The 13,718-nt window shown below is 34.0% G+C and overlaps 1 protein-coding gene across 1 annotated transcript in view; it reads left to right on the top strand.

Annotated features, from left to right (window-relative positions):
• The window catches only part of LOC143228557 (protein dachsous-like), a 156,288-nt gene that overhangs the window by 18,159 nt on the left and 124,411 nt on the right, over nucleotides 1–13,718 (top strand). Inside the window, exon 2 of the mRNA XM_076459799.1 lies at nucleotides 8,090–10,082. Within this exon, the coding sequence (XP_076315914.1) occupies nucleotides 8,295–10,082 (1,788 nt within the window). The 5' untranslated portion in view covers nucleotides 8,090–8,294. The remainder of the gene's footprint in view (nucleotides 1–8,089; nucleotides 10,083–13,718) is intronic.

The raw sequence follows: 13,718 nt of genomic DNA, 5'->3' as shown, positions 1-13,718 counted from the left end.
TGGTACTATAGCATACATCAACATTCATAAAATTCATAAATCCATATCATTTTAAAGAGACAAAACAGAGCTTATTAGCCTATCAAGGATGTCCCTTCCAGCTCCCAGCTATAATCGCCCATTACTGCTAATGTATCTATCCAATCTTTTCTTTAACTCAGTTAAATTTTCTGCCTCCACCACCCACCCTTGAAGGCATCTCATTTGAAAAGCCAACCACCCTATTTGAAAAGTAATAAGCACTGATACAGTGATATAGTTCATTTTTGTGCTTATAAGCACTGATAAAGTAATTTATATAATTCTAGTGACTACAAACACTAATACAGCAATGTATATCATTCTGGCAATTATAAATACTGATAGTAATATATATCATTTTGATGATCACATATTCCAGTGTGATAATGTATATCATCCTAGTGAGTAATAACACTGGTAAAATAACATATATCATCCTAGTGAGTAATTACACTGGTAAAATAATATATATCATCCTAGTGAGTAATAACACTGGTAAAATAATATATATCATCCTAGTGAGTAATAACACTGGTAAAATAATATATATCATCCTAGTGAGTAATAACACTGGTAAAATAATATATATCATCCTAGTGAGTAATAACACTGGTAAAATAATATATATCATCCTAGTGAGTAATAACACTGGTAAAATAATATATATCATCCTAGTGAGTAATAACACTGGTAAAATAATATATATCATCCTAGTGAGTAATAACACTGGTAAAATAATATATATCATCCTAGTGAGTAATAACACTGGTAAAATAATATATATCATCCTAGTGAGTAATAACACTGGTAAAATAATATATATCATCCTAGTGAGTAATAACACTGGTAAAATAATATATATCATCCTAGTGAGTAATAACACTGGTAAAATAATATATATCATCCTAGTGAGTAATAACACTGGTAAAATAATATATATCATCCTAGTGAGTAATAACACTGGTAAAATAATATATATCATCCTAGTGAGTAATAACACTGGTAAAATAATATATATCATCCTAGTGAGTAATAACACCGGTAAAATAATATATATCATCCTAGTGAGTAATAACACCGGTAAAATAATATATATCATTCTAGTTATTACAAACAGTGATAAATATAATCTCTGTATATGTTATTTTGACAATTATAAGCATTAATACAGTGATATGAATCGTTCTAATGTTAATTAGCACTGATATAAGTAATATACAGGTATTTTGTTTTGGTGATTACAAACACTGGTATAATAAATGTTCATCATTGTGAACGTTACAAACAGTGGTACGATAATGTATATCATTCTGGTGTCTTACCACTTACAATGATTCAGTAATGTGATTACAAAATTTGGTGCGATAAGATATATAGTTCTAGTGGTCGCAAACACTAGTGCAGTAACGTTTGTTAACGTGACAGTTACAAAGGCTGGTGCGATAATAAAAATATATCAGAACGCCTTGGTAGTTTTAAATACTAAGACAAATTGGCTAATTTTCTTGTCGTCAGTGATTCTTCAAAATCACAAAAGCGGTGTGACTCAGAAGTTATTGTGTCCAGAGTGTGAATTTGAGGTTCATGGTTCCGATTTCATTCACCCCGAAAAAAAATGTTTCGCTTTTTATAGGCGGATGTGCTCTATAAGAGTGACAGTAAAAACCACGCTGTTAGGCCTATCAAGAGCAGCCCAACAGTTGGCAATTGGCACTGTTAACTAGCTGCCTTTCACCTAATCTCTTAGTTTAATTTAACATCAGATATGGATATACGCAGGTAGCTCTGTTTACGGCGAAAATATCGTCAACAGCGAGGGTGCTTTGTCTCCCTTTAAATTTGATATTCCATAATAGTGAACCTAAACTTTATTTTAAAATTATAGCCTGTTAAGATACGTTATATACATAGCGTAGGATAACCCCCTAGTTAGCAGTACTTACAGTCATTTGGGCAAATTTTCAGTTTTAATTCGGGCAAAATTAGAAGCAGAAGTTCGAGCAATTTTTACCTTCGTTCGGAAAAACTTAGCAGAAGTTCTTCACTCATAATCTCATTCTGGCAAAAGCTGTATAGCAACGCCCCTCTGAAAGATTCCACGTATGCCTGTGAATATATTTATGTATATATATATATGTACAATTTTAAACAAGTCGGGTTTACGGTCAAAGCCACATCGGGCTATCTGCTGAGCCCACCGAGAGGAATCGAACCTCTGATTATAGCATTGTAAATCCGTAGACATACTGCTGTACTAGCGGGGGGTTTCAGACAATTTATAAGACGATACCAAAACCACCTAAGCATACAAAACATTAACTTATTACGTCAGTAAACTGGGATGGAATTCTAGTTTTATGTTTCTTAAACACCTTGTTTCATTTCCTTTCAACAGCGTATTTACAAACACCCATTTCTTATTTGATTATTATGCTACATGGCTGTCACTATTCCTGTTATACACCCTCATAGTTATGTAATTTGTAATACGGTTTACACCCAGAATAAAGCTGTTAAACATTAGAATTTCTGGAATAAAATAATGTTATTAGAAGTTTGCTTAGCTTTTACAGGGTCCGTTGTTATATTGTGGTATTTAACTATTAATTATTAAAAATATCACACTTAAGGGTGTTTTGTTGTTTTTTTTGTCGATTCGTCCTTTCACGGCATGGTACATTCATTTGTGGTATTATTAAACGCTCAGATTACTTGAATATAGTATTTTCCCAGTGAGTTTTCATTTCCTAGACCTAATCCATATAATTCGAATATCCAAATATTAAATGGTATTGTGTGTGTGTGTTTTTTTTTCGTATAGCAAAGCCACATCGGGCTATCTGCTGAGCCCACCGAGGGGAATCGAACCACTTATTTTAGCGTTATAAATCCTTAGACTTACCACTGTACTGGCGGGGGGCTAAACGGTATTACATTAAGTAAAAAACACGTCACTAACTCTCTTCTTTGCTCATTTTATTTTTTATATATTCGTTGTTAGACATGGTCGTTCTCTCCAACACAAAACACAGCGAGAGTTTGTGGTGAATGCAAGTGTCTCATGACTAAGCAAAAGAAATAAAAAAGCCTACAGTGGTCAGTCTGAGCTGGAACTCTAGTTTTGTAATTCGATACTAATGTATAGTGGGAGCGAAAGAAACTGTACTACAGGAAGTAACATTGCTGTAAAAGTGCGGTCCAAATTGTAGCGTATCCAAAGGTCATTAAAGGGCACAGTAGGTGGGGGTAACACAGGGGAGAATTGGAAGCTCGACAGAACGATGATGTATTCCTGCTTTCCCCCTCCCATTCCCTCTCCCACTTCATTTATCAAGAACTTCCCAAAGCAAAATCGAACCTTCTGCAACTGGTAACAATTGAAAAAGAAAGCCATGAACAGTTGAAATGTTAACAATAACACTGCTTGTCTGTAGCAACTTGCAATATATCTCGTTTTTCAACTGGGGCTACTTTTTACCCTCATATTTTCTTTGGAGTTGCTATATAAAGTGAGGGCAAATACTGAGCGTTTTTGATGTAAGTTGGTGATTTCTTTGCTTTTACTTCTATTCGCTCTCCATTTACTCGGCGTTAAGTCCGAAAAATTATAACCCAAAAAAACGGGTTTCGATACAGCGTTAGGCATAACTCAGATAGCACACTTTGTAGCTTTGTAATGAAAAACAAACGTTTTTTTATTGGTGCGTGTATGTTTCGCTTGTACCGGTGACAATAAATTCATTACTTTCTTTGTTGAAGCTCGGTAGCTTCTGTAAGTATTAAAATCTTTTGGTTTTTTTTATTTACTGGCCCATCAGTTTCAGGTGCATGGATGATTGTTTCGTGATTTTCTTCAGTGACATGCCAGCATTTTATGATACACGAGCAACTCTATGATCGTTAAAGTTATCCAGTCAGTATCGAATAATTGTCCAATGGTGTTTCGTTTGATAACAATAGTTCGGCTTGTTTGATCCATTAGATTACCCGTGTATTACTCGTTTTATGCGTGCACATGCATTGTTCTGTAGGGTTAGGCATGGGGAACATCAGTTCGAGCACGATTTAAGCAAGTTGGTAAATACATGAAGACATGAGATAGTAACTTGCACCAAACTTTACCTTAATGACATAAAGAGAGCATGGCAAACATTACTAGTGTAAATATAACCTTATTTTGTAAAGATATAAATCTAACTATGCATATAAAAGTAAATTATGTGGCATTATCACAAAGAATATAAAAACGAAACCATATAATGAACTCTACTGCTCCAAGTAACCCTTATTCGCATTTCTATGGAAACGGTGCAAAAATCCGTTAAGTTATATTGCAATACAGAAAATGTGTCGATGCTTTCTTCATTGACTTCTGTAAGTGTTTAAGTTACCCTTAAAAACAAACAGTGTTCATAGATTAACAACTGTATTCAAAAATAGTATTTAGTAAAAAATTAGGGTTGTTGTCACACCAGATAATACAGTATTAAACGCAATGCAAAGCTGTAACTATTCCAAAATCCTTAATATTATGTTAAGTTAGGCAGAAGTTACAGTTATTACCAGATAACCAACTATTTAGGGTTAATAAGAAGTTACAGCTATCGCTAAATAACCAACTACAAAAAGCACTATAAAAGTATACTTGTCTTCAGAAAACGCGACATTATGTAGGGTTACGGAAAGTTACAACTATCGTCACTAAAACCAATTCAACCCTATAACTGTCTCCAGAGAACGCGAAATTGTGTATTACTTAGAAGTTACGGTCATCATTACATCAGATAATACAGTACTGAAGTTAATGCAAAGCTGTAGCTCTTTCTAAAAAAGATGATATTATATAGGGTTACTGACAAGTACAGTTGTCGTCACGCTAGATATTACAGTACTAAAGGTAACCTAGAGATGTAGTTGTCTCCAGAACACATGATATTGTGTACAACTGTGTTGGATATTGACAAGTTAAAGTTGTCGTCACGCTAGATATTACGGTACTAAAGGTAATCTAGAGATGTAGTTGTCTCCAGATCACGTGATATTGTGTACAACTGTGTTGGATATTGACAAGTACATTTGTCGTCACGCTAGATATTACGGTACTAAAGGTAATCTAGAGATGTAGTTGTCTCCAGAACACATGATATTGTGTACAACTGTGTTGGATATTGACAAGTACATTTGTCGTCACGCTAGATATTACGGTCCTAAAGGTAATCTAGAGATGTAGTTGTCTCCAGAACACATGATATTGTGTACAACTGTGCTGGATATTGACAAGTACATTTGTCGTCAAGCTAGATATTACGGTACTAAAGGTAATCTAGAGATGTAGTTGTCTCCAGATCACGTGATATTGTGTACAACTGTGTTGGATATTGACAAGTTAAAGTTGTCGTAGTGCCAGATAATAATACAGCACTTGATATATCTTACATTCATTGTTTGGAGCTAATTAACACCATTTCGCGGTGAAAGTAGAACATTATATATAAACAGTAATCGTATTCAAATACATAGTATTGTTTTGCGAAGAAGCAAACTTTTATGTCTTACGGCGACTGTTTTCAGCTGAATTTTGTTGGTTTTTTTAAGCAGGTGTGTAAATTCACATTCGTCGTTATAAACTTACACTATTTTGTGGTACGAATGAAACTTCTTATCTTGTTATTCATTATTTTTGGTTGAATAGCATTTTTGCGAGACACCATTTTGCATCTTGTTAATTAACACAGCGTTCTAACTTTGCTTTAATCGTTTTTCTCGGATTAAGTAAAGTTAGCTATCAGTACCTCCTACTGTGATACTGCCTTCATATATAGGCAGTTTTTCAATTTGCATGTTGTGTTCAAGTCAGTTTAACGTATCTTAAGGTGTATTTGCATCTTTCAGATGAACACTTTGGAATATCTCAGAAGTAGTAATTTTCGAGTATTTAATTTTCTCTTGTGTTTGTGTGTTTGATTATATTAGAATCATATAGTTATAATAATTTTTTATATTGGACGTATATTAAATTTTAAAATACGGTTTTATTTTCTGTATGGACACATTGTGTTTAGCGCGCCAACATCCCAACATTTTATACATGCGTGGACGCATTGTAGACCCTCTTGAAAGACACTTAGTTTCTGATACTGTTTTTGCACTTGGCATTTATTTGTAGTACGTCTTGAGACATTTTTATTTTCTACATATTATTTGTATTTTGGAGGCACTAGATTTAGCTAAGTTCACAAAGTTATAGAACAGTTGGCTCGAGTTTGGAAATCAGTTGTATGAAAGTTGTTTAATTTTTACTTTGATTAGTTTTGATAGAAAGCTAAGGTTTGTATGTCTGCGAGTGAAATCACTCAGTATTTTACACAAGAATCGATTTTAGTGGTTGCTGTTTAACAGGTCTATTATCTCAACTTTTATTAATGTTTTTCTTTTAGGGCGAAAAGAGAGTTAAGTCTTTTGTCTTTATTTGATGGAATGCTCATGTGAAAATAATTTCTTGCAAACTTTTTTAGATATTTTATTATGTTTCCAGTCTGGAAAGGTAAACGCGCTAATAGTAAAGATCAAAAGGTCATGGTTAAGTGAGGCGTGAAACGGGTTACGAATCTCTTAATCTGGCAAACTTCTTGTCTGTGTTACAAAATAAAAGTTCATCTGTTTCCTAGCAATTCACATCTTATTCTTCAAAGTGAACGACAAGGTACAACTATTCAAGTTCATTTAAGACTTAATCGTATTGCTTTAGTAAGTCCATGTGTTAAGAGTTATGAAGTGCCAATTTCAAAGCATTTTGAAACAAAACGAATACATTACTAATTGGATTGCATACTGATCTTTAAATGAAAATATATTTTTATTTAAAAGTATGTTTCTATTCACGTAGTCGAAAAAGAAAGATATATCACACGAGTGGCTAAGCCTTAGCCCTAAGAAATTTGTTTTTCGACGTGAATATGGTTCAAATTTTATATTTTAAATTATTAATTAGAAAATGAAAAAATTCATAACTAAGTGTGTTAGACTAAATTAAAAGTCAAATCACGATATATTATAATTTAAAATAATGGGATTAAAATCTTAAATAAAAACTTTTGAACATTATCATAATTTTGATTTATAACGCGTAAATAACTGAGACAGAGTGTGTGTGTTTTCTTATAGTACAGCCACATCGGGCTATCTATTGAGCCCACCGAGGGCAATCGAACCCACTAATGTTAGGGTTATAAATCCGTAGACTTACCGCTGTACCAGCGGGAAGCTAAGGCAGAGAAAAAATGTTTTATTATTTTTTCCCTAACATGGCAGAACATTTCGTTTTAACCATTATTTTGCCATGAAAGTTAACTATTTTATTGTAAAATAAAACAGTTTTACGTTTATTAACTTGGCAGCGAATGCGTTTGTGATTTGGTTACTTATTCCTTTGAGAAAAAACATCGTGTAATAATGTGAACTTACTATATTACACGTCATTATATATCAACTCACAGTATAAATTGTAATTCCTCGACGTTTTTTAATGAATTAGTTATTTGTGTAATGCGTAAAGAGCTGTGAATACTAAAGCGACTGACGCATGGGCAATTTTGGTAAAATAGCATGTAAATTAAACTACTCTAGTACAATGAGTGAGAGCCAATGTAGTCTCATTATATTACCACTTTTCATTGAACTCTGATGTATTCAAAGAAATAGTGCTTCATTTAAAAATTACGTACTCGTGGTTTCAACGTTTTTCATGAGTATCAGGTACACGAAGAACTCACTGGAGCTGAATGACACCTAGTAATTACACACACTCCACAGTGGCAAGCTCTTTGGTCACGAAAACAAGCTTTTGACCTCAGCAACGAAACTGCGTTGACCTAACACCACTACGGTGCAGTTTAACTAGTGCTTCAAGAGGGGTAAGATGGTTACTTTCTCAGTTGAGCTCGTGCTTCTCGAGCTCTGCACGCTAGGGAAACATTACCTCCAGAGGATCAGAATCCACGTGTTCATGCGCTTTAGAGGGAGTTAAGCAAGCAAGAAATAATAAACCCCTGATTTTGTTCTCTTCCAGGGTTGACCTTTCTTGGAGGGGATCTGTAGGATCCTAGGCCATTCACCCACAGAAGAACGAAGGTGGCCGTCAACATTATTTTACTATCCTGACTAACATGTAGGATATGATCAAGCCACATCAGCTAAGCAGAGAGATCGTCTTTCCATTACGGAATAACCCCAGTGTTTAGTACAGAATCTTATCGTCTTGTATCTTCTGAAGAATGGAAAGTTTTAACTCGGCATCGAAGATGAAACCCTTTACAATAATTTCAGAACGGACTGCGGAAATTTGTTTAATTGTTTTGTTTATACTTTTGAGCACTTTACGTGCAGAATATTTACAAGAATTTGAAATATCTGAAGGCGTTGGAATTAGTACTACTATTGGTCACATTGGCCAAAATGGTCGCGGACTCCCGAAGCCCCCACAACCGCCATATTTGATTGTTCCAGTGCCTGGTAGTGCTGTGGATTCAGACCTTCACATTGATCAGTCCACTGGGGAGATAAGAACAAACGTAGTTTTAGATCGAGAAGTAAGAAGTTTTTATTCATTTGTAGCGATTCCATTAAGCGGGGAAAATATTCGCGTTTCCATTAAAGTGAAGGACGAAAATGACAATGCTCCAGAATTTTCCGCTCCAGTGATGACCATTGATTTTCCAGAGAACACTCCTAAAGATGTGAAGAGGACATTGAATCCTGCTAAAGATCGAGATCTGGGCTTGTTTAATACTCAGAGTTACAAAATAGTTTCTGGCAATGTGAATAACGCCTTTCGTTTGTCCTCTCATCGAGAGCGTGATGAAGTTTTGTATCTAGATCTGCAGATAAATGGCGTTTTGGATCGTGAGACAACCCCTTTCTATACTTTAGTGATTGAAGCTTATGATGGAGGAACTCCTCCTGTGAAAGGGTCGATGGCTGTAAACATAACGATTCAAGATGTTAATGATAACCAGCCAATTTTTAATCAGAGCAGGTATTTCGCTACTGTGGCCGAAAATGCTACTCTTGGTACTAGCGTTTTGAGAGTTTTCGCTACTGATACTGATTCTGGAGAAAATGGAAGAACAACTTATTCAATTAATCGAAGACAAAGTGATCGAGAAAATATCTTTGTTATTGATCCTAAGACAGGAGTAATTTCTGTCAACAAACCTCTTGATTTCGAATCACGTGATGTACACGAATTAGTAGTAGTTGCACGCGACAATGGTGCTCAGCCTCTCGAGACCACGGCCTTCGTCTCCATACGCATCACGGATGTAAATGACAACCAACCTACAATCAATCTTATATTCTTAAGTGATGATGCTTCTCCAAAGATATCCGAGGATGCAAAACCGGGAGAATTTGTGGCACGGATAAGTGTGAATGACCCTGATTCTAAAGAAGAATATGCTAATGTAAATGTTACTTTACAAGGCGGTGATGGCCATTTCGGTTTGACTACTCAGGACAACATCATTTACTTAGTCATTGTATCCTACCCTTTAGATAGAGAAGTCAGACCTAATTACACAATGGTTGTCAGTGCAACTGATCAAGGAAATCCTCCTTTAAATGCATCCCGAACATTTGAATTAGCGGTAACAGATACAAATGATAATGCTCCAGAATTTGACCACATTGTTTACTATGCGTATGTGTTAGAAGTTGCAGATCCTGGGACATCAGTATTTCAATTATCAGCTGTTGATAGAGATGAAGGAAATAACTCACTTATCACATACTCTATTAAACACACTCCTGAAACTCATTCTAAATGGTTTCAAATAGATAGCAAAACTGGCTTGATTACTACAAGAACACACATAGACTGTGAGACAGATCCAATGCCACAAATTACTGTTGTGGCCACTGATGGAGGATCGACACCTCTTTCTTCTAGCACCACCGTCATTGTGACCATTAGTGACGTCAATGATAACGAACCAATTTTTGATCAAAGTTTTTACAACGTTACAGTACGAGAGAATGAGGATGTCGGAAAGTGCATTTTAAAGGTAAGACATTTTGTTAAAATAAACGGAATAGTATTTGATTGGATCAATTCATTTAGAGTGAATTCTGAATCAACTTTCAGAACAAAACTCAAATAACTGTTTGTTTTTTTTATTTTGATGTCATCACAAAATGTATGTTCATAATATACATATGTCCAGGAGTTATATGCTTATCAAATGAAACAAGAATGTGTAATTCAGACAAATAAGGAGGTGAAATGCTAGGCGTTTATAAGTTTTACTATAATTAACAAATTTATATCTGATTTTTAACGTTTTTATGTTACGGAAGATACTAAAGATGAAACTTAGTATTTATGATTTAATATTGTATATATTTTCACTGTTTGATAACAAAAATGAACATTAGTAAGTATAAAAAACACAAAACCGATGTTTTTTGGTACAATGAAATGTAAAATTATGATTAGTTATAGCCGACTAGTTTCGGTAACTGGTTACTGTGTTACTGAAAGCAGTCGGCTGTAACTAATTATAAAGATTTTTACCTTTCAATGTGCCAAAACAAACCATAGGTTTTTCTGTCTTTAACCATAGTACAGCAGCTTATAGAATGGCTCTAAGTTTGTTTTTCCAAGTAGACATTTTTAGCTCATGGTCTCATCTTTTGACCGATTTGAGATCTAACTACAGACGCGGTTATTGAGAATTTCCTCTTGTTTACCTTTAATAAGCATTAGACATCTTAGCTCCAGGTTAAATGAAAGTTTCCATAGTTGAAAATGTTGTTTTGTTGAATTAGTTCTATTGTTAAAACAAACAATACAATATGTGTATGGTATTTTGAGTTGTATTTCACTCACATTTATGTTTTAGATTTATTTTTATAAATTATTCAGCCAACAATCTCTTTTAAATACTAAATATATTATTCCGCCGAACCGGTATAACTTGGTTTATTCTTGATATCAATCAAATAATGTACATAGTATAGCACATTTTGAGAGTGAAGTTAATTAAAGCTGATTGTTAGAAGTTTGAATATTTTTACTGCTGAAAACAATAAACATAGAACTATCGATAATCCTAAGGGTATTCCAGATCTATAATTTTTGTGTTATTTTAATCATTTTTGTTACTTTTACGGTTTCTTTAACTTTTTTACAATAATATAATAATTTTCTTTATTATAACATGTTATTTGTATATTTAAAATTAAAGTAAATGTTGAGAACTCTTTTTTTCCGCGAGAGAGCACTCAAGTTAAGAGAGTTAAAAATAATAGGCGCCTTTACTTTCATAGTTACCCTCTTTGTCGAAAAATTCGGATAATACTGTACATATATTTGTACAGTATATATGTGTGTGTATAGAATAATTGTCAAGTTTTCTTTAACATTTTAAGACGTATAAAATGCCACTACAAACAACAGTCCGTTGGTTTACTCTCTTTTGTACAGATGAACTTAGAAACTAATATAAAGATGATAATTTCACTTAAATTTGATACTTATTGCAATACTTGGTTTAAGACTGATTACACTCATAAACCATGGATCAGTTCGATATAGTATTTACGTAATGATAAAAACTAGACTCATTTAGGCTTAGAAGTGATGAAAACTTGTTTGAGCTAAGGTTAGTGTTCTATACGACGACATGAGTTAGTTAGACTTAAAGCAGTAATGAATACTCGAATCAGTTGGGTTTACTTTACAGTGTAACTTTGAAAACTTAGACCACTTGGGTTACTTATTATACGTCAAAAGATTTGGGCCAGTTGGGTTAACTGTTTAGTTTATTTCTAACCACTTCTATCAGATTAAAACTTGGGTCTGTAGTGGTTTACTGCTTTGTTAATTTCTAAAAGCTTATATCAGATGGTCTTCGTACTTAGTGTAATGGTTAAAACTTGAACCAGTTGAGTTACCTGTTTTGCGCAGTTGTAAAAATTTGTATTAGATGGGTTTGGTGTTTAATGTAATGATGAAAACTTGAATTAGATGAGTAGTAGTTATTGTAATAGTTGAAACTTGGATCAAATTGCTTTAGTACTTAGTATAATGATCGAAACGTGATATGTGTGGGTTTGAAATTAATTGCACATATAGAATTTTTCATTATCAAACTGCAACTGGTACTGACTAGTGTGATAGCTTCTAAAAACTCAGATCACTTCGGTGTAGTACTAAGTACAGTGTAATTATGATAATTTGTATCAATTGCATATAACATTTAGTACAGTGATGAATACTTGTATCAGTTAGATATTATACACATTGTAATGACGTACAAAGAACACGATTTCTTTCTGTTATCTTATTTAAGAGGAACGTATCACAGGACTAAGATGTGAATTTGAGATAAAATGTTTTTGTCTCATTTGCTCACGAAAGAAATAATAATGTATCCAATTGAATGTTTTTTTTTTCTGTAACCAGGGAATGACGTAACCTTTTGTTTATGATTATACTCTCGAAGTAGAATTAATGCAAACCGTGATCTCGAGTTCCGCAACCTATGCGGATACTGGAGGTGGTGTTCGTCAGGCCTAAGCAAAGTATGTAATGAAGTGGTTAATGAAGGACATTAGGCTAATTAACAATAAGACGAAGGCGAAACTTCTTATTTCAGGCTTATTTGTCCTGTAGACTCGTTATCCTTGAGAGCAGGTGGAGCCAAAGCTTTGGAAAGAGCAGAAATGCTCCCTATGTGAAGCAAGGCTTGCGTGAGGACTACCAGTGTTGAGCGCAGAGGTCAACAACACGTACATCAGATACCTCTTACATTCTGAGAAATGACTAATGTTGTCTGTCCACAGAGAAAAGAAAAAACGTCTTTAGGACCTTGGTTTCTTTCTGTGATACAGATTTAAAACAGGTTTAAGAGGCGGAATGAAAACGCGGTACACTTCATAAAGCGATGGTATTGTTAATACCAAGACAATATGTTCTATTCGCGTTGTTCGCCTTAATTAACTGGACCTTATATTTTACCTTTGATAATGAAACACATTGAAAATAAAATACTTGTTTGCCAGCTTAATCTGTGAACTGTTGTTCAACCCTTATTGTTCAGGTATAATAAATACAACGTGAATCGTTACTTCAAACTAGGAACTGATATTCACAATAAGACTGACGCTGATTTTTTTTAGATTTCGTATTTAACCTTAGAATTATCAATGGGGAATCTATCATATTTTTACGAAACACATTTTTAAAACATTTTATGTGCCGAATTGCATGGCTTTGTTCATTGCATGATCACTAATGACACATCAGTCGAACGAATCCACTGGACACAGAAATATCACTGATACTAACGTTAATCCCAATAATTATTACTATGGCTCCTTGCGTACAAAATTAGTATTTTGAAATCAGTTTTTTACGCTGGGTATTTAACAGGCAAAATCGTAAAATAACTCAATATGATGCAATGTTTCAACCTCACCATCGGCTTACACTATAAAAACAACTTTGTAATTTTGTTTTTAATTGAGAGTTAATAACTGTGGGCAGGTTAGTTGACTAATTAAGAATATGTACCAGAGATATCAACACGTCTGTTTTGTTTCTTAAGTTTTCACGTTTATAATTGACGACTTAATACCCTAATAAGATCATGTTAACAATTTATCGGATATACTAACATTTCAAGAATAAATAGTCA

The sequence above is a fragment of the Tachypleus tridentatus genome, chromosome 10, assembly GCF_004210375.1.
Source record: "Tachypleus tridentatus isolate NWPU-2018 chromosome 10, ASM421037v1, whole genome shotgun sequence".
Lineage (NCBI taxonomy): Eukaryota > Metazoa > Arthropoda > Merostomata > Xiphosura > Limulidae > Tachypleus > Tachypleus tridentatus.
The sequence above is the reverse complement of the archived record's forward strand: the minus strand, read 5'-3'. Positions and strand labels throughout refer to the sequence as shown.